Below are 19,290 nucleotides of genomic sequence, written 5' to 3' on the forward strand. Positions count from 1 at the left end.
GAGGCCAGCTTGGTCTACAGAGTGAGTTCCAGGACAGCCAGGGCTACAGAGAAACCCTGTCTCAAAAAAAAAAAAAAAAAAAAAAAAAAAAAAAAGACACTGCAGTAGCTGGAGAACAAGTTCTCAGTACCTGGGCTTGAGAGGCTGCATCAGATTTGAACCATAGTGTAGGGAAGAGATGGGAAACACCATTCTGTACTCAGAATTACCCTTCTGTCCTTGAAAATATTTTGGGATAAGATAACAATCAAAGTTCGGGGTGTCATAGCTCCTAGAGCCACAAAGGCTGAAGCATTAGGCAGGATTACAAATTGGGGGTGATTTCTTCCTTGTTCTTTCAATTTTTATTTTATTTTATTTTATTTTTTATTTTTCTTTTATGTTTCGAGACAGGGTTTCTCTGTGTAGTCCTGGCTGTCCTGGAACTCACTCTGTAGACAAGGCTGGCCTCAAACTCAGAAATCTACCTGCCTCTGCCTCCCGGGTGCTGGGATTAAAAGCGCGCTCCACCACTGCCTGGCTGTTCTTTCAATTTTTAATAATGACTTAAAGTTTTTAAAAGGTTTATTTATTATTTTATGCACATGAGTGTACTGAGGCTGTCTTCAGACACACTAGAAGGGGACATCAGATCCAATTACAGATGGTTGTGGGCTACCATGTTGTTGCTCAGAATTGAATTCAGGACCTCTGGAAGAACAGCCAGTGCTCTTAACCTCTGAGCCATCCAAACTGATTATTTAAATTTTTTAAATCATGCATCCATGTCTCTGTATGGGTCTGTGCACTGGTGCACAGGTGCCTCTGGAAGCTGGAGATGAATATCGGGGAGCCTTTGGGGCGAGTAGCCACATGAGGGAGTTGAGAATTTAATTCTGGTCCTATGCAAGAGCAAGAAGTATTCTTAACCATAGAGCCGTCTTTGTAGCCTCCTCTTTCAACTCCTCTTCCTCACTAACTGAGGAATATATATCCTAATGCCTGCACCATAAAAGGAAATGAGTAGTGATGGTGTCTGCAGGTAGGAGGGGGATGACAGTATTGTTGATAGCTTGAAATCGCCTAAATCTTAAGCGGGGCAAAGTAAGGTTCTAAACCAACGTGCTCTGAAGTCTATATGCAATCCAGCATGTGGCCTATCATTTATCAAGATCAGCCTTGACCTCAGAGTCCTTTTTGGTTAGCACTTTATTTTGAATTTCAGGCAAATAGCATGGCCAACTGAAACACAGGCAAACTCTGTTTTCCAACCACTAGGTGGCACCAGTTCTGAGATTTGCTTGTTCTCCAGGTGCTGTTAGACCTGTGTGTCCACACAATGCTAAGGTCTTGCAGGGTGAATAAAGGAGCTAGCTTGCCAGGGACAGTGTGCCAGGTTTGGCGTTCGGATCCAGTGCCCTTTATGGGCCTGTATTCAAGACTCCAGTGATTAGCTTATGAAATAGCTCATAATGAAACTAGCCGCTGTAAGCGCACTGCTGTCCTACCACTTATCACCACTTGCCTATCCACGCGCTTTGGGGTTTTGCCTTTCTCCACAGTCCACCAAGGACGGAAATTTATCTTGTTTAGTAGGTCCTCAGTAAATATACAGTGCATAAATTCATGAATAAGTAAACGTGCAGCCCAGAAGTACTGGTAACTAAGGACTGTGCTTACAGTTCACAGGTAAACTGAAAACCAGTTACTGGGCAGCGGTCATTGTTTGTAGTAGGTGAGCTTATTTTGTTTTAATTCAACTAGAACAACCTTTCTGGAAATTGAGGTGGTTTCATTTTCTAAATCTATTTTGCTCCTACTGTGCTATTTGGGAAGATCCTTGATAGATACTGTGTCTTTTATTATTGTATTAGTCGGGGTTCTCTAGAGTCACAGAACTTATGGGTAGCCTCTATATAGCAAAGGAATTTGTTGATGTCTGTAGTCCAACTCCCAACAATGGTCAGCAGCAGCTGTGAATAAAGTTCAAGGATCTAGCAGTTGCTCAGTCCCACACGGCAAACAGGTGAAGAAAGTAAATCTTCCTTCTTCCAATGTCCTTATTTAGGCCTCCAGCAGAAGGTGTGGCCCAGATTAAAGGTGTGTTCCACCATGCCTTTAATCCCAGATGACCTTGAACTCAGAGATCTCCCTGTCTTAATTCTGGAATTCTTAGCTACTATGCCTCAAGATCTCCATACCAAGATCCAGGTCAGAAACTTCTATCTCCCAGCTTCCAGATTAGGGTCACTGGTGAGCCTTCCAATTCTGGATTGTAGTTCATTCCAGATATAGTTAGGTTGCCAACCAGGAATAGCCACTACAATTATCTTCAGAGTCTTCCTCTGTAGCCTTGGCTGGGCTAGTGGTTGCTATGTGCCTAGGCTGGCCTCAGAATGACAGTCACACTGCTGCCTTCACTTCCTGAGTGCTGGGGTTACATGTGTGAGCTCCCATATCTAGCTCACTTGTGTCTCTCTGGCTACATTCACTGCCTTTAATCCTTGCTGGGCCACCAGCCAGTCTCCTGCAGAATACCTAGAGAACAGAGACAGGATACCAGGAGCTCACACACCCCTAGAATAGGAGATGGTCACAGAAAGGAGGACCATTGGTGGCTTCTAATTTCTAAGGATGAGTCCCTCTGGCCTCTTTCAGGAACTGCTCTGGGGACAGCTCATGGCCACCTATCAGGTAATCATGGGTAAGAAGGCTCCCGCTACTTAATGGGAAACCATTTAGCTTCACTTGGTCCATTTGCCTCTCAGATGCTCCTGAGAATGAAGAGACACGGTTTGTACAGCTCTCAGGACCTCTGGGGCAGGAAACAGATGCAAACAGTCCTACACAGTGGCATCTCTTCTAGGTTGACGATATCCTAGGCCTGATGGGGATACCTGGGGAGCAGCTAAAGCAGTCTGCAGCAGGCCACAGTCCTGGTCCATCCTCCGGCAAAGTTCTACCCAAGGGCAAGTGCATCCTTACTTCTTGCACTCAGCCTTCGCTTTTCTCAAGTTCCCACATGCCGTGTGAGAATCGTCTGCAAACTTGAATCCAGCAAACGCCTATAGGCACTGCACTTAACAGCTCAGAGGATGACTCAGAGGAAGCAATTTCCCCAAGGGATGGTAATCATCTGTTAGTGTGAAAAGGCAGGCTCTCATTACCATTGCAAGTGGGGAGGGGGGATGTTGCTGGATCAAATACAGGGCTACAGTATGTGGTTACAGAACAATATCCACAGCTGAAGGTGGGACTCACAGACTCCCATGCCTGCTCAGAACTCACCCACAGAACCAGCTCTAATGGCAGGAAGGTGGACACTCAGCTTTGGAACCCTCCCCTTCCCACCCAGATGAGTGGCCGCAGCCTCCTTATACAGTTTCCCATGCCTGCCTCCTCAAAGGCATCCACACTGGAGTCCTTGGTACCCTTTAAAACAGAGTCAGGGTAGGGATGGAGGTAAGGGCTGGGAAGGTGGGCCAGTGGATAAAGCACTTGCTGCATGAGCATGAGGACCTGAGTTCCAGCTCCAGAACCCTCATTAAAAAAAAAAGTCAAGCTGGGTGTGGTAAAGTGTGCTTGTAATACCATTGCCTGGCAGGCAGGCAGGCAGGCAGACACTGGGAGATCCCTAGCCACCCTACCACACTCGGTGAGCTTCAAGCTGGTGAGAGCCCTGGTCATAACAATCAAGATGGTCAGGTTGTTCTCTGATCTAAAACATATATGTGAGTAGAACTGTACATGCACGAAGGCAGACAGGCAGGCAGACAGGGAGGCAAGGAAGGCAGGCAGGGAAGCAGGCAGGCAGGCAGGGAAGCAGGCAGGCAGGCAGGGAGGGAGGGAGGCAGGTAGGTGCACACACACACACACACACACACAGGAACACACACATACAAGTACATCCTCACAGCCACACATGCACAAAGCCCACTCCATTCCTCTGCTCTAGTCCATCACAGACTTTAAAGCAGATTTGGAATTAAACCCAAACCTCTTCTGAATTCCACAACGGATGGAATCTGGCCTGGCTATGGTTCTCTGGCCTGGTCAGATGCCATTTGCCTTCTGACTAGACTTCCATGCTCAGGGACATGTCTGTGCCTACATCTCTGCCCTTGGGGTGCCTCCCTCTGGAATGTTCTCCCCTCACCCTACTCCCACAGGCTGGCTCCTTATCTCATAGTTTTCAGTTGAGAGGTCATGTGCTCAAATAGGCTCTACAGCCCGCAAACCTAAAGTAGCCACGGAGCCATGGTTCCATTAGTCAGTTTTAGTTTATAACCTAGCACTTAGCAGGAGCCAACCCAAGCTCATGTCTCTTCCTTCTGTCTATGAGCTCATGATAGCTAGGAACCTATCTTATTACTGGGGTTAATCTCTAGGGACAAGTTAGTACCTGGCACAGACTGGATATGCACTGTGAGTTGACTTAGCAGGTAGCCAGCTGCCCGACTAGCAGGTAGCCTCCCAGCAGGGCACTGAATCTCTCAGGGCAGCTGATCTGCCTCGAGCTGAAGCCTGGAGACTTCAGGAGTTCCTGCTTATGCCAGAAGCACAGCTCTGGTGTATGATTTGCTCCTGGTGACACTTCAAAGTCACTGGTTCTATTCAGCCTCCTGACAACCCCCAGCCCCAAGTATACCCACCCCAAACCTTCTGGGAAGGCAATATAATACAGTGACCTGGCCCAGCCCTCCTGTCCTTGTCAGTCACTAACTGGTAAAATCTGCATTTCCACCTTATGGTCAAACTGGGAAATGTAGGTCGAATTGTAGCATATCAAATTCCAAGTGTTCATCTTAATGATTTTATAAAATATTTATTTATAGCCAGGTGTGGTGGTGCATACTTTTAATCTCAACACTCAGGAGGCAGGAGCAGGTGAGTGAGTTCAAGGTCAACCTGATCTATATAGGCAGTTCAAGGCAGCCAGGGATACATAATGAGACCCTGCCTCAAAAATAAATAAATAAATAAATAAAGATTAGAGGCTGGAGAGCTGACGAACAGTTAAAAGCACAGACTGCTCTTTTAGAGGACCTAGGTTCGATTCCCAGGACCCACATATTGGCTTAAAGTTTGTCATCTGTAACTACAGTCCCAGTGACTCCAACATGCTCTTCTTTGGGCCAGGCGTGTATGTGGTGCACAGACACACATGCAATCAAAACACAAAATAAATTCTCAAACATTAAAAACAAAGATTTATTATTTTTAAATTGCATAGGGGTGTGTGTGTGTGTGTGTGTGTGTGTGTGTGTGTGTGTGTGTGTGAATACATGTGCACCACATGCTTGCAGTACCCAAAGAGGCCAGAAAAGGGTGACAGATCACCAGGAAGTTACCTGATGTGGGCGCTAGCAACTGAACCTGGATCCTCTGCAAGAGCAGTAAGTGCTGGTAACTGATAAACCATCTCTTCAGTCTCCTCATGAGGTTTGTTTGTTTGTTTTGTTTTGTTGTTTTGTTTTGTTTTCAAGATAGGGTTTCTCTGTATAATAGTCCTGGCTGTCCTGGAACTTTCTATGTAGACCAGGCTGGCCTCAAACTCACAGAAATCCACCTGCCTCTGACTTCCTAGTGCTAGGGTTAAAGGCATGTGCCACCACACCCGGATCTTAATGCTTTTTTTTTTTTTTTAACTGAATATGGTTTTTAAAAAATACTTTTGAAATAAGGTCTCTTGTAGCCCAGACTCAAACTCCCTATATAGCTGAGAATGACCTCAAATTCTTGATCATCCGGCTTGCACTTCCTGAGTCCTGGGATTACAAGTGTCACTGTGCCTAACAAGACATTCAAATTCTTACAGAGAAATTTCATCCAAATAAAAATGAAATGTTTCATTAGGGCTTTTTAAAATGTCAGCATTTCCAGATATGGTTGGTGGCACACACCTTTAATCCCAGTACTTGGGAGGCAAAGGTAGGTGAGTCTGAGGCTAGCCAGAGCTACATAGTTAGACTCTATCTATTAAAAAAAAGAAGAAGACATAAAAGTCAATGTTATAATAGATTAAAAATGAAATTGAGGTGGAAAAGCAAGTCTAATAATAAGGAAATATTCTTTTTTCTTTTAAAAATGCTTGTTAAACATTTCTTTAGTACTTTGGTACACAGAACTATGTGCTATAATTGCCACAGAAAAAAACAAAACCCCATGGCTATGTGCAGTCAGTGAATCCTTTACAGAGAGGGCAGCTTGATTAACAGGATTCTTTGAGGGGAGTGGCATTGAGGGCCAAGCCCAGAGCCTTGCACATCCTTAGCCAGTGCTCTGCCACTGAGCTATATCTCTGGCCCACTAGAATATTTTCTTCATCCACTGTAATGAGATTTTTTTTTTGCCTGGGGGGTGTTAAATGCAAAAGCTCAATAATGTTGAAAAGTAGAGTCCATGGGGAAGGGGGTCAGGGTGTGGATCCACTGTACAGACCAAAGTGATTCCCCTGTGTGGCTCGTGAACCAGCATGCGGCCGCACGGTCAGAATGACAGTGATGCCCCTACACCATGCCCTTCATGATGCCACTTCATCTCAGACTCAGTTTCACTCTGAGAAGATGAAAAAGGGAGGTACTTGTGCCAGTCACTATCAGCACTGGGGGAAGCCCCAGTCACTACCAGCACTTGTGGGGAGCTCCAGTCACTACCAGCACTGGGGGGGGGGGAGCCCCAGTCATGACCAGCACTTGGGGGAGCTCCAGTCACTACCAGCACTTGGGGGGAGCCCCAGTCACTACCAGCACTTGTGGGGAGCCCTTCCCGTACTGACCCTGCCTGAACTACTGGTCAAGTTTCTCTTCCATGATGGTGGATAGCTGTTATCCATCAAGATCACATTCAAGAACTCACCAACTAGCACAGCACTCCAGTGACTGAATGAAGGCACAGGAGACACTGTGGCAAGCAGCCCTCTGCATTTGGGGTGTGTGTGTGTGTGTGTGTGTGTGTGTGTGTGTGTGTGTGTGTGTATGCTATTAATGCCTCCAGAGGGCTATACTTGCCTTTTTGTCTTTTTGTTTCTAATTCTTTCTAGTCTTTTTTTTTTTTTTTTAAACCATCACTGTTTAGAACTCACACAGTTAGGATTAAACTGGCATGGCAGAGGCTGCAGAAGGCTGGGAGGGCCGGAGTCTTCCCGTGACTCAGAAGGCCTGAGTGGCTTGTCCTTCCCTCCTGCTTGCCTGTTTGGCCTGGTCACCTCTGATGAGTACAGATGTTCCCTGAGAGAAGACTGGCCTGGAGGACATGGTGATGTAGCCAGAGTGGCCTTTCTGTGGCCTCTTTTCCACTATAGACAGTCGGAGGAGCGAGAACCCAAAAGGAAGCCAGTTCAGCTAGCCCTCACGACATCCAGGACATGTGCTCACACAGTGCTAATCAAAGCGTACACAGTCTACATCTGAAATGCTGGGAAAGAAAACCCAAGTTCAGTTTATCAAGATATCTGTATTGTCTATAAAAACTGAACTCTGATGAGTCACTGATACTGGGCGTGGTAATAATCCGATGGCAGGCGGCATGTGGAGGGAAACTGAGCCCACAGTAGGACCCTGTCCGTGGTGGCATGTGGGAAGAGTCATTTGTAAGGCCTCAGAAACCTTGACACTTTGGAACGTAGCAATCGGATGAAAGATCTTGGAAACATCTCTCGGGACTCCTGGGCTGTGTACTTGAAATAGTTCTGGGGATGTGCCAGGACATCAAACAGAGCCTTGATCAGTTTCTTATCCTGAAGAGAACAGAATTTTTGTTACGGGGCCAAAACACTCAAACCTTTTGACATTTTGCCAGTGGAGTCGTAATGACTCTCAATCGATGGGAGGTTCACTAGCTAGAAGTCGCTTGGTGAAAATGGTTTCCTCCGATGGTTATCTTCTTTCCAGTTTTAATTTTTCTTAATTGCTAATAATAAGTATGCATTACGTTATGAAAGAAGATGTGATGTATGAAAACTGTTTTTTCTTACCCAGATGAGATACAACATAGAGATTTGGAAAATAGTTTAGGGTTAAGTGATATGGCAAGTATTTACTATTGATCATTTACAGGTATCTAAAATGTGGTGAGCTTTGAACCTGAAGCATGAGCTAGGAGCCAAAGCTCTTTCACTACTAAAGTTGAACATAAAAACACTATATGCCTCTGGCTTGGATTTCTTTCTTTCTTTCTTTCTTTCTTTCTTTCTTTCTTTCTTTCTTTCTTTCTTTCTTTCTTTCTTTCTTTTAATTTACATTGGTGTTGTTCTGCCTCCATGTGTATCTGTGTGAGGGGGTCACATTCCCTGGAACTGGGGTTCCCTGGTGCTGGGGTTTTGAACCTGGGTCCTCCTAACTGCTGGCTTGGATCTCTAAGCACTCACCCTCCACACATGCACTCATTAACTCCAGCGGCTGTGTTTGCCTGCATAAGAACAGTAGAAGATCAAGGCAGAGTTCCAGGATGGGTGGGCAAAGAGCTCACAGTACACCACCCTTAACTGAGGAGCTATGAGCAGCTGATGGCTACTGGAGGAGAGAGGGTTAGTTTTCTTCAGAGACCTGGCCCATGCGCCTGTGGCTGGCCCTACAACTATGTGAATACACTAATCATATATACTACGATAGAACTTATTAAACTCAGTGGGTTATTTAGGAAAAGAGAGAGGTCATGAAGATGGAAAGGGAATACCTTGTGCAGAGTTTGGCGGGAGTTAGGAGAGAGGGTAGAAAAGTTCAAAATTATATATATATATATATATATATATATATATATATATATATTAGCTCATGCTAACTTCCTATGTGCTGAGGCAGGAACTCACCTTCAGTATTTCCTGATGGTTCTCAGAGGCATAGAGCCTGCCATCTCGAACAATGTCTTCAATGAGCTCCTGGTAGTCTTCTGTTGAAATAAAGGACATATTTTGCTTCTCACTGTTTAAATATTTCCAAGCTCAAGCTTCTGTCTTTTATAAGAGAAGTCACCCTTTGGTGGCTGCTCTCAGAGAGCTTTCCATTCTGACACAGAGAAGACAGTCAGCACCTCCACTCAGCTGGCATCTGCCCCGCCTGCCCCACCCCCTCAGAGGAGCCTTCTGTGCTTCCAGTCAAGACCGGTACTCTGCCTCCTACACCAGATATATCTTCCCTCCCCAAATCAAGGACACTTATGCCAGTAATTCTGTACTTTTTCCTACACAGAAATCTTTCTACTGATTCCCATCAGCATGAAGACAAGCAGCTCTTTTTTTTTTCTTGAGACAGGGTTTCTCTGTATAGTCCTGGCTGTCCTGGAACTCACTTTGTAGACCAGGCTGGCTTCAAACTCAGAAATCCTCCTGCCTCTGCCTCCCAAGTGCTGGGATTAAAGGCGTGCGCCACCACCACCCGGCGACAAGCAGCTCTTAAGGATGCCTTGTTTAACTTCACCTTTCTCTCTAGTTTCCATCTCATGTCTCTCTTGCCTTTTGTAGCAAATGTCTTCCAGAGAAGGTCCAACACTCACAGCCTTCAGCTAGACTTTTCTTCTAAACCAACTGCTGTCGGTTTTGTCCCAAGCACTCCTCCAAAACTGCCAGTTGAGATCAGCAATGGCCTTCATGTCGTGTGTCCTGGTGTCAGTTGCTGGTCCTTACTCCCCTTCATGCATTAGTAGCATTTGACCGTCCTCCTCCTCTATCTACTTCCTCTCTGATCTTCCAGAACACTCTACGCTTTGGTTTTCCCACTCTCACTGACTGCTCCCTGAGGTCCTTGCCTTTCTCCTGCCCCAGGCCTTTTCCTATAGTAAGGCGTTGGGGGCTCCACCCTTGGTGATCTGCTCTTGCTTACGCTCCCTCCCATGCCCCCACTCTCTCTCTGTCCCTGCAGTGTGTAAGGTGACCAAGCAAGACTCTTCTCTCGTTAGTTGGACTTGGGCTAGGGATGGAGAACTCAGCTGTCTGAGAACGAAGAATGTACTTCTCCACGTTGATCATTTCTGTGATCCTGGCACACACATTATGTGCAGCGCATGCAGTATTCCTTTTCCAAATGCAATCTCACCCGACTTTGAAGTCTAGCCTACTTCCCATAGTCATAACTCAAACAAGCATGTGCAGAACACAGTCTTCTCCGAAGCACAGACACATCATCCTCTCTACATGCATCCCGTGTGCACATGCATCCTGTGTGCCGAGGAGCCACGAGAATTCTGAGAGCATTCGTGGGAGCAGTTGGCAGCATTCCCAAGATGTGTCTTCAGTCCAGAGTCAGTGATGGAACGTCACTGCACAATGAGTGTTTGATACACACACTATCATTGTGACTACTGACATGGCACCTTTGTCATCACTCTCTTATTTTAATGAGATGGATTAATTAATATATAATGTAAGTGTACACAGTCAAGGCCAGCTTGGGCTACATGGTGACTTTGTGAGCTATAGGACCTTGTCCCAAAATAAACACTCTCAACAAGAATGACAAATCCCAAATAAACAAAGTAAAATGGGGGAGTTTAAGTTTTCTTTCTTTTTCCTCTCTATCTTCTTTCTTTCTTCCTTTCTCTTTCTTTCTTTCTTTTGTTCTTTTTAAATTTTTTAGTTTATTTTATGTATGTGAGCACACTGTAGCTGTCTTCAGTCACACCAGAAGAGGGCATTGGATCTCATGTACCACCATCTGGTGAATCACCATCTGATTGCTGGGAATTGAACTCAGAGCCTCTGGAAGAGCAGCCAGTGCTCTTAACTGTTGAGCCATCTCTCCAGCCCCTTTTCTTTCTTTTTTAAAACAGGGTTTGGTATAGTCCAGGCTGGACTTAAAGTTTCTATGTAACCAAAGCTGGCCTTGAATGCCTGACCCTCCTGCCTCTACCCTTAAGTGCTGGATTACAAGTGCATGCCACTGTACCCTGCTTATGTTAGTTTTAGGGCTGCACCCTTGCTTAGTGTCTGGACCTCAGAGAATGGCTTCTTTCCATCACAGGAGTCACTGTTAGGAACGCAGGTTGTTGTGCAAACTATTGTCACAGAAAACTCTGCTGTGCTTTGCCATTATACCATATGTTTCCAGGATGCTGTTTTTTAAAAATATACATCTCTGTTTCTAAGAGCTCCTGTGCCTCCTGCCTTCCTTCTGCCGTTCAAAACAGAGCAGTTTATAGGTAAGAACTCAGGCTCTGAAATCTCTAGACTTGGGTCATCCCAGTTCTGCAGCTTTGTTATGTCATGCCCTCAGCTCAGTTATTTAAATCTCTAAGCCTGAGTGGCCTCTTCTGTAACATCAGAAAGTGACCCAGTCTGCTTCATGGGGTGACCATGAGGAATGTGACCCATAAAAGGTACCTTGATGCATACCTGGTGACCAGGAATGCCCCATGCCTGTCACATGACTCTTGCCCTTCTCCAGCATGGGACTCATCTGTAGTTCCCCACCCCACCTACTCCGCCCAGTCCCACCAACTTGTGCTTATCCCGATAGGATTTCAAGAGCCAGCATACCCAGCTTAGACAATGCTGGTAGGTTGGCACATTACATAGACAGTCTACCAACCAAGCTTCACCTCCATCCCTTGTTTTCATTTTTTTCAATTAAAAAAGGAACATTTAATATGTCACAAAGGCAGAATAACAACAGCATCCTAAAGTGTGACAAGTGAAAATGTCTTAATGTCTTGATAACGTTTGCTCAAGCCTCAGAGTCTGTTTTCCTTTATGACTCCAGACAGGAGAGCTTGCTGGATAGCTGCTTCCAGGAAGAAACTAGACTCAATGTCCCCTTAGCAGAGTCCCAGAAGTCAGATTCCAGGAACCCTTTTCCTGGGCATTACACATCATCTGAGACTGCAGGGCTGACTAAAGGTCTTATATCACTTGTTAGAAATAAACTATGTAAAGTGAGTTTAGGAGAGCCAAGGATGTCTCTTTGCCTAAAACTCTTTAATGGCTCCCTATACAATTAATTCTATTCTCCTGAGCTTGGCTGAAGGATCCTCAATGCCTAGCCCCAGTCTCGTTTGCTCTCCTCCCCATGCTCCCCACTGGCCAACTGTGCCAGGAGCTTTATCATTTGGGCTCTTCCTGAATGATCTTTCTATTTATGTCCCACTTCAATGTGCATGTTCTTTCCAGACCCAAACCTCTTGAAACTGCTCTGTTCCTTCCAAGTCTATTCAGAATAATTGCTGCCTTCTCTCTGTGTGTACTCCCATTGCCTTAAATGTACCCTATAAAAGCATCTATGAGCCAGGCTGTGGTGGCACACGCCTTTAATCTCAGCACTTGGGAGGCAGAGGCAGGCGGATTTCTGAGTTCAAGGACAGCCTGGTCTACAAAGTGAGTTCCAGGACAGCCAGGGCTACACAGAGAAACCCTGTCTCGAAAAAACCAGCCAACCAAACAACCAACAACAAAAAACGTCTTCACACATACAGCAAATGTGGTACACTCATACAAGCAAAAATATTCATGCACATAAAAACATCTATGACAAAAGACACACTTTTGTGTTCTGGTCACAGTAAATATTTGTAGAGCAAATATTTACTCAGAGTCTCAGTAGGTCTCCAGGGATCGGAAGGATCCAGGAACATCATCTGATTTGTCACAGAGTCACAAGATCACAGAGTCCAAAGCAGGGCTTAACCTGAAGTTAAGCCTTTACCCTATCTCAAGAGTCTATTTAATAAAAGTTACAACCTTAACAAGTTTAAATATCTTTGAACAATTACTATCTGCCAGTCACTATCCTATGTTAAACTCTTAATGCTCATTCAAATGATTTTCTCCATTACTCACTAATAAAATAAGGCTTGACTAGAGGTATAGCTCAGAGCTGGAAGCTCTAGGTTCCTCACCACTGGAAATCAAGAAACTAAGACTTGGAGATAGTCACTGACACAAGTCCTGGAACAGACAGCCAGCTGCCTGACCCCAACAGCAGCGCTCCCATACCTGACTCTACTCGCATCCATGTATTTTCTAAACCATCCTTCTTCATCTCCATAATCAGTGTCCCCAGATGTCTGTTTAGAATGTGGCCCCAGTGAGTCACCATGTCCTTTTGCCTCTCCCCGCCTGGCTGGCTGAGTGGGTGTGCTTGCCAGCATCCTCCAGCTGGCTCAAAATCCAGTTCCTTCAGCTCAGGGCACAGCCAGCCCAGCCCTGTCATGGCACAGCCTGAGCATCACAGCTCCTGCTTACCATCGTATGTCACATAGGGAACCTGGAACCCCCGGGCGCTGTTCCCTTCATTGGACTTGAACTGAATCCACAGTTTCTTTGACCTGGAGGTGAAGGCGATGGGGCGTTCATAAGTCTGGCAGGTTTCATATGTGGTCACAGAATTTGATGAAGCTGCCAAGAAAAATAGAGCGTGTGGTTCAAGAGGTGTTATGGTGCCACAGTCGGGGAATGCTCATCTTCGAAAACACTTAATCCACACAAGAAGTTAAACTCAGGAATTCTGGGGCTGGGAAGACAGTTCCCTTGGTCAAATGCTTGCTTTGCAAACATGAGGACCTGAAAAGATATCCAGAACCCATGTTTTTGTTGGTGGTGCTGTTTTGCTTTGTAGCCAGACATAGTAGTCATACAAGACTGGGCTTATCAACATTCTGGAGAGAGGAGGAGCTCATGATCGCCCCCTAGGGCCATACCATGCTCTACACCACTAATGGCTGCACGGAAGACATTTTCTCCAGTTGTATAGTTGCTGGGAAGGTGCTCATTGTTCCTGTAAATAACTTCTCACACATGTTTGTAGGTCACAAAAAAACAAACAAACAACAAACAACTCCCTTCCAAAGACAAACATAGGAGAGACTGACTGGGAAGAAGAGGTTAGTTGGAAGGAGACACAAGATAGTAGTGGAGGAGAATATGATCAGAGTATATCATATGTGTGTATGAAAATGAAGTAACGAAGTCCATGATTTTATACAAGTCATGTATAGCAATAAATCTAAAAATAGAAGACAGTCAGACACATGGTTCCTTTCAAACATTCTACCTGAACTCTTAGTCCTAACAACCCTACAAGGCAGCGACTGTCATTTCTCCCCTCCCCCAGAAGACTACAATGTTCAGAATGCCCACCCAAGATCACAGACCCAGCAGGAGGTGAATCTGGGATCTATTCCTCTCTCAGCTCAGTTGTCAAGCTGCATTGATGTTAACATCCCTTTATGCAGTGGTTCTCAGCCTTCCTAATTCTGTGACCCTTTAATACAGTTCTTCATGTTCTGGTAATCCCTAACTATAAAATTATTTTCATTGCCAGTGTTATTAATCATAATGTAAATATTTTGAGGGTTAGAGGTTTGTCAAAGAGGTCAGACCCGTAGGTTAGAATGCTTCTTTATAGACAATAGGCACTAGAGGCTGAGTCAGGATAACAGGGGGGGCTTCCTTCCTGATTAGATCACACCTTTGGCCTCGGGCAGTCCCTAATCTATATGTTGCTACCTAGGATGAACAAAGCCAAGCTGGTCCCAGTTAGCTATAAACTCATGTCCTGTCTCTGCTCTACCACGAAGGAAACAATCTACTAGATCTGCTCCTCACATTTAAAGCTGGGGGCAGGTCATCGGGTTTCCCAGGCTGCCTTGGGTAGGGAGGGAAGCCCAGGGAGAGACGCACAGGTTTTCCGCATCACCAGGTAGTCACCGCAGTCATCCTCTATGGGCAGGAAGATCTCGGGGACCACAATCAGGATCCGGCGTTTGGGGGGTGGGTTGATGGTCCAGGTGCACTCTGAGTTGGCTGGGTAGTTCCCAGGGTAGTTTGGGGATTCAATATACCCTGTGAAATCCCCCAGCTTCCCTCCACACTTTCTGTCTGGAAAGGAAGTGCCATGGGTTAGGAGGACAGAACACTGTCATTGCTATTCTGGACACCCCAAGTGTGGCTAAGAACCAGACTCCTTCTTGCAAGGAAATGGCACCACTCAGAGAATGTGCATTCTGTAATGCTCATGGCCTCTGTGAGAGCCAAGCAACATGGACTCCCCAAAGTAGCCTACCTTCTTCTCAACATGTTTAGTCTTTGCTATTTTGTTTACAATTCCATATGTCAAAGGAATATAACACTGAACCTAGAACACAGCTTATATCTCAGTAGAGAAATATTTGGCCAAGACTTTTGATGAAGCTAAAACAAACTTTTTTTTTTTTTTACTTTTCTTTCTGTTTAAAGCCACATTTTATTTTTAATGGAGAAGGAAGTTTCAGTTAACTCTTAGATGCACTCACACATGTCGTATGCTTATGTCTGCATCAAAGGAAAAGCACTCAAGGGTACATGCTCACTACACCAGCTCTCTTGTCAGCTACTGACTTCCCCATGTGTCTCCCAAAGATCTGGGGCTCAGAACTAAGACAGAACTAGTCAAGAGTCCCTCGAGGGACTTACTGTTTAATACTGTTAGGGAAACCTGCACAAGAGACATGGGGCGGGGGGGTTCTTCTCTAACTATAACTGGGGGTTAACAGGAGTAAAGACAGAGACAGAGAGGGAGACGGAGACAGAGAGAGGAGAGAGAGAGAGGAGAGAAAGAGCCAGGCTTTTCTTCTGGGAAGAAAAGAAGGGAGAGCCATGGAATTGAGGGTTGTCTAAGGAACTGTGTCAGGGCAAAGGACCAGGGAGTGGCAAGACTAGGACTAGGGTCTCCTTGGAATATGGAAGGATTCCCTAAAACTGTGAGCCTTCCCAAAGCCTAATCTACAAACACAGGGTCTCATGGACGCTAGGGGAACTGCCATCAGAGCAGGCATTGGAGACCCGTGTCTGCGCCTACCACTACACTAAGATAGTGCGGGCAGCAGTGGGCTGCAGCTCAGCAGGAAAGCCCTTGCATCCATGCATGCAACCCTAGGTCCAATCTCTACTCCTGAGATGAAAACAGAACAAAACATAAACAAACAACAATAAGACAACACAGGAGAGAAAGCTGGATAATCACTGATTGGCTACTCCTCCCAACCCCAAGCGCCTCCTGTCTGGGGAGGCCTCCTCACTAGCCTGAAATGATTCAGATTCCCCATTGTTGAAACCACCAATCACAGCCCTTAGCAGGCCCCACATCTGTCTGAGGCCTCCTTTTCTGCCCAGATTCAGAAGTCTGCTGCCAGAAGGCCTTCACTTGTCTAAGCCTTGGCTTCCCACAGGGCTGTCTGAAGCATGAAGCCCTCTCCTACGTGATTCAACCTCCTTCCATGTTCTCCAAAGACCTTTCCTCTTCAGAACGGTCACTTGCTCCTCCTGTAGCTCTACAGCCTGACTCCTGGCAGCTTGGCCAGACTGACTTAGCAGGATTGCTGGGCACGGGGCAGGCCCTCAGACAATGTGTATTGAGCTAGGCTGAACTAAAACTATCCTCCAGGGAAAAGTATAGCTGTAAGTACAGGTAGCTGGAGTGGGGTTCAGGGTAGCTGGAGTGGGGCTCGGGGCAGAGGATGACTATGTTTTAAGTATTTGGTTCAATCCCCTGCGTCACACATATAAGAAGGTGAGGTCACAGCTATAGCTCCTGTTTTAAAGCTTAGAAGACTCCAGCTGCTCCCTGCATGGGGCTACTTAGCTATGAATAGGATTGGCCTCATGCACATGATCCTGAATGGACCTGGAATCCTGGCTACCTTCTCACACTCCCCTGCCCAAATCTAATCCAGGCACCCTCTAATCCAGCCTAGGACACACCTTAAAGAAAAACCTACTTTTACACTGTGTTATGTTGGTGGAGCCATCAAAGTCGGTGGTAGTATTGCCCGGGCAGGAAACACAAGTATTTTTTCCAAATTCAGGCTGGTATGTCCCCAGTGGGCATCGGATACATCGGTGTGTGGTGGTGTTGTAGAAATGCCCAGGCGAGCATTGAACTGTGAAGAAAAAGACTATTTTTTTAATCAAATGCTCCAGGGTTTATGAAGTAAATTATTTTGCCTAAACGAAATACTGCTTTCCTGGTAAGCCAAGACTAATCAACACTTGATTCCCTCAATAGCCAGAGTGAGAGGTACTCATAACACTCAAAATAATGACCATGAACACACATGGCCTGGCAGCAGTTAAATCTTCAAGGTGAGCACACTTATGGCACCGACTGAGGCTACTTGGTCCTCCCTTGGGAGAGGCAGGGAAATGTGACTCTAGAGGAGGCTGGTAGGGGTAGCTAGGCCACTGAGATAGAGGACGAGGAGAGAGGGGGGCGCCCAGGGGTCTGCTCATTGCTGCCCAGTCATCGCTCTTGTGTGAGCAGCCTTGGTGTCTGGGGGAGAGCTAAAGGCCTGCCACAGGGGCAGCCTGGACTGGAGGGTCACTTCTGTACCAGACCCAGTGGAACTCATTAGAAAATGGCGTTCCAGAAAGGTGCAAGTAAGTACTCACCTCTGGTTTCACAATCCTGGAAGGAAGTGGCTCCCAGATGTTTGGTGGGAAGACCTCCTCCGCACGGGAGGCAAGATGTACGGCCCACGTCAGGCTGAAAGGTGCCCAGGGCACAGAGCTGGCAAGGGGCAAATCCATTTGCTGAATATTCACCTGGCTGACAAAGGCCTGCGGGGAGTATGGCCCTGGGTGAGTGAGGCTCCGTGGATGGCCATTCCCCACCTCTCTGCACAAGAGATAGGCCTCTGTGAGGCCTGATACCCTATGCTGATGTGTATGCTTCAGCTTACACATCAGTGAGAAGCACCCAGCCATTCCCACCTGGATCCTCAGGAGGTGGGTAAATGCCTGAGGTTTGCACACAGGCCTACAGAGCCCAGCGCACAGATGGGCCTCTGCTTCCAAAGAGAAAAGCCCAGTGTGGAGCTTTGACCTGTACCCTACCCAGGGATCCCTTGTGATAGGGATGGGTTCAGGGTGGGGCTGGAGTGAGGGGAATGGAACAATTTCAGCTATGGGGACAATCTGATGATAAGACACAGAAGGCCAACCTCCCCTAGTAACAGCATAAATGGACTTGAAGAGTCTCCCGGTTCATCATTTCTTCAGTTGCATATCCTTGCACTGAGCTGTGCCCTGGCATACCCCAATCAGTCTACCAAACCCAACTAACTTATCCCTCTCAAGATCAGGGGAGGAATCAGGCATTAATGAAAGACCTCTACAAGCTCCTGTTCTTGTCTGACGCATCCTGTCAGCAACAAGGTGCTCTACAGAATCTATGTCTCTTAAAACCCTGCCCAATTCTCATTTTTTTGTTATTTGTGAATGTTCGTATTTTTGATTCCTTTTTATTGATTAATTTTGTATCAACATGTATCCAATGTAGTCTAATTACTTTCTTTTGATCCACTTTTCTCCCCATTCCACCCCTATTAATACCCTGTCATCACTACTGGTCCCTCTTTCAAAGTCATGAATTTGGGTTTTGTTTTGTTTTGTTTAACCAGGCCCTTTAGACAGAGAGATGGCTGAGGTCTCTGGTGTGCATATTTACAGGGTGAAGAAAGCACGTAAGTGTAATGTTCATACTGTTCTGCCAATATCTTCTCCATCCTTTCATCTTTAATTTTGAGACAGGGTCTCATGTAGCCCAGGTTGACTCCAAGCTCACTATGTAGTCAAAGATGACCTTGAACTCCTGATCTTCCTGCCTCTGCCTCCCAAGTACTGAGATTATAGTGTCTGCCATCACAACAGTTAATGTGGTACTGGAGTGCAAACTCTACCAACTGAGCTGTGCCGCCATCTTCCTTCATCTGTTCACGTAGGCATCAGCCCAGTGTGTCCAGTGCCAACCAAGCACTAAAGAACTAACAATGAATCCAACCTGGTCCCTGCTTGAGGGAAGACCACGGTGCAGTGTGCATCATCCAGTGTCTTTGAGGAGCTGCCCCTGTCTCAGTCTAAACAATGACACTGGGGACTGGATGAGTTAGAAGGGACAGACAGAATCCTTACCTCCACAGTCAGATACATTCCAGGCTTCTGAGATTTTTAGAGACCCAAGATTTTCTGGTCTTGGGCATGGTTCACAAGTGACTTGTCCTTCCTCATTTTGGAAGGTTCCGTTTGGACATAAAATGCAGCGTTCTTGTGATCCATCATAATACGTCCCAGCCCTGCAACTGACTAGCCAAAGGGGGGAACAATCTGGTCAGTGTGGAGACAGAGGCGGAGGGAGGAGGAGATGAGTGTTAGAGATGAAGGTGTTATGATGAAGATGGACACATGGAAACATTCCCCACACAAATCACTTAAAGACAGAGTGTGCACTGTCTCTGGCTTCCCTACTCCTATTTCCCCTGACTAATAGGTCTGTATCTCCCTCGCCCAGCAGGAACCATAGCTACCTTACTTAATTTGTAGCAGAAGCACTTGATGGTGAATTTTTTTTT

At 46.1% G+C, this 19,290-nt stretch overlaps 1 protein-coding gene across 2 annotated transcripts in view; it reads right to left on the reverse strand.

Moving 5' to 3' along the window:
* Positions 1-7,310: 7,310 nt before the first annotated feature.
* The window catches only part of Scube2 (signal peptide, CUB domain and EGF like domain containing 2), a 67,706-nt gene continuing 55,726 nt past the window's right edge, over positions 7,311-19,290 (reverse strand). Inside the window, exons 17-23 of one of the 2 annotated variants that reach the window (XM_029539670.1) lie at positions 18,854-19,024; positions 17,333-17,500; positions 16,663-16,824; positions 14,588-14,785; positions 13,151-13,303; positions 8,789-8,868; positions 7,311-7,717 (exon numbers count right to left, since the gene is read on the reverse strand). In XM_029539670.1, coding sequence (XP_029395530.1) covers positions 7,565-7,717; positions 8,789-8,868; positions 13,151-13,303; positions 14,588-14,785; positions 16,663-16,824; positions 17,333-17,500; positions 18,854-19,024 — 1,085 coding nt within the window. In that variant the 3' untranslated portion in view covers positions 7,311-7,564. The remainder of the gene's footprint in view (positions 7,718-8,788; positions 8,869-13,150; positions 13,304-14,587; positions 14,786-16,662; positions 16,825-17,332; positions 17,501-18,853; positions 19,025-19,290) is intronic. The other variant, XM_021200731.1, reaches the window with a different exon arrangement.

This window comes from Mus pahari, chromosome 1 (assembly GCF_900095145.1).
Source record: "Mus pahari chromosome 1, PAHARI_EIJ_v1.1, whole genome shotgun sequence".
NCBI classification, from domain to species: domain Eukaryota; kingdom Metazoa; phylum Chordata; class Mammalia; order Rodentia; family Muridae; genus Mus; species Mus pahari.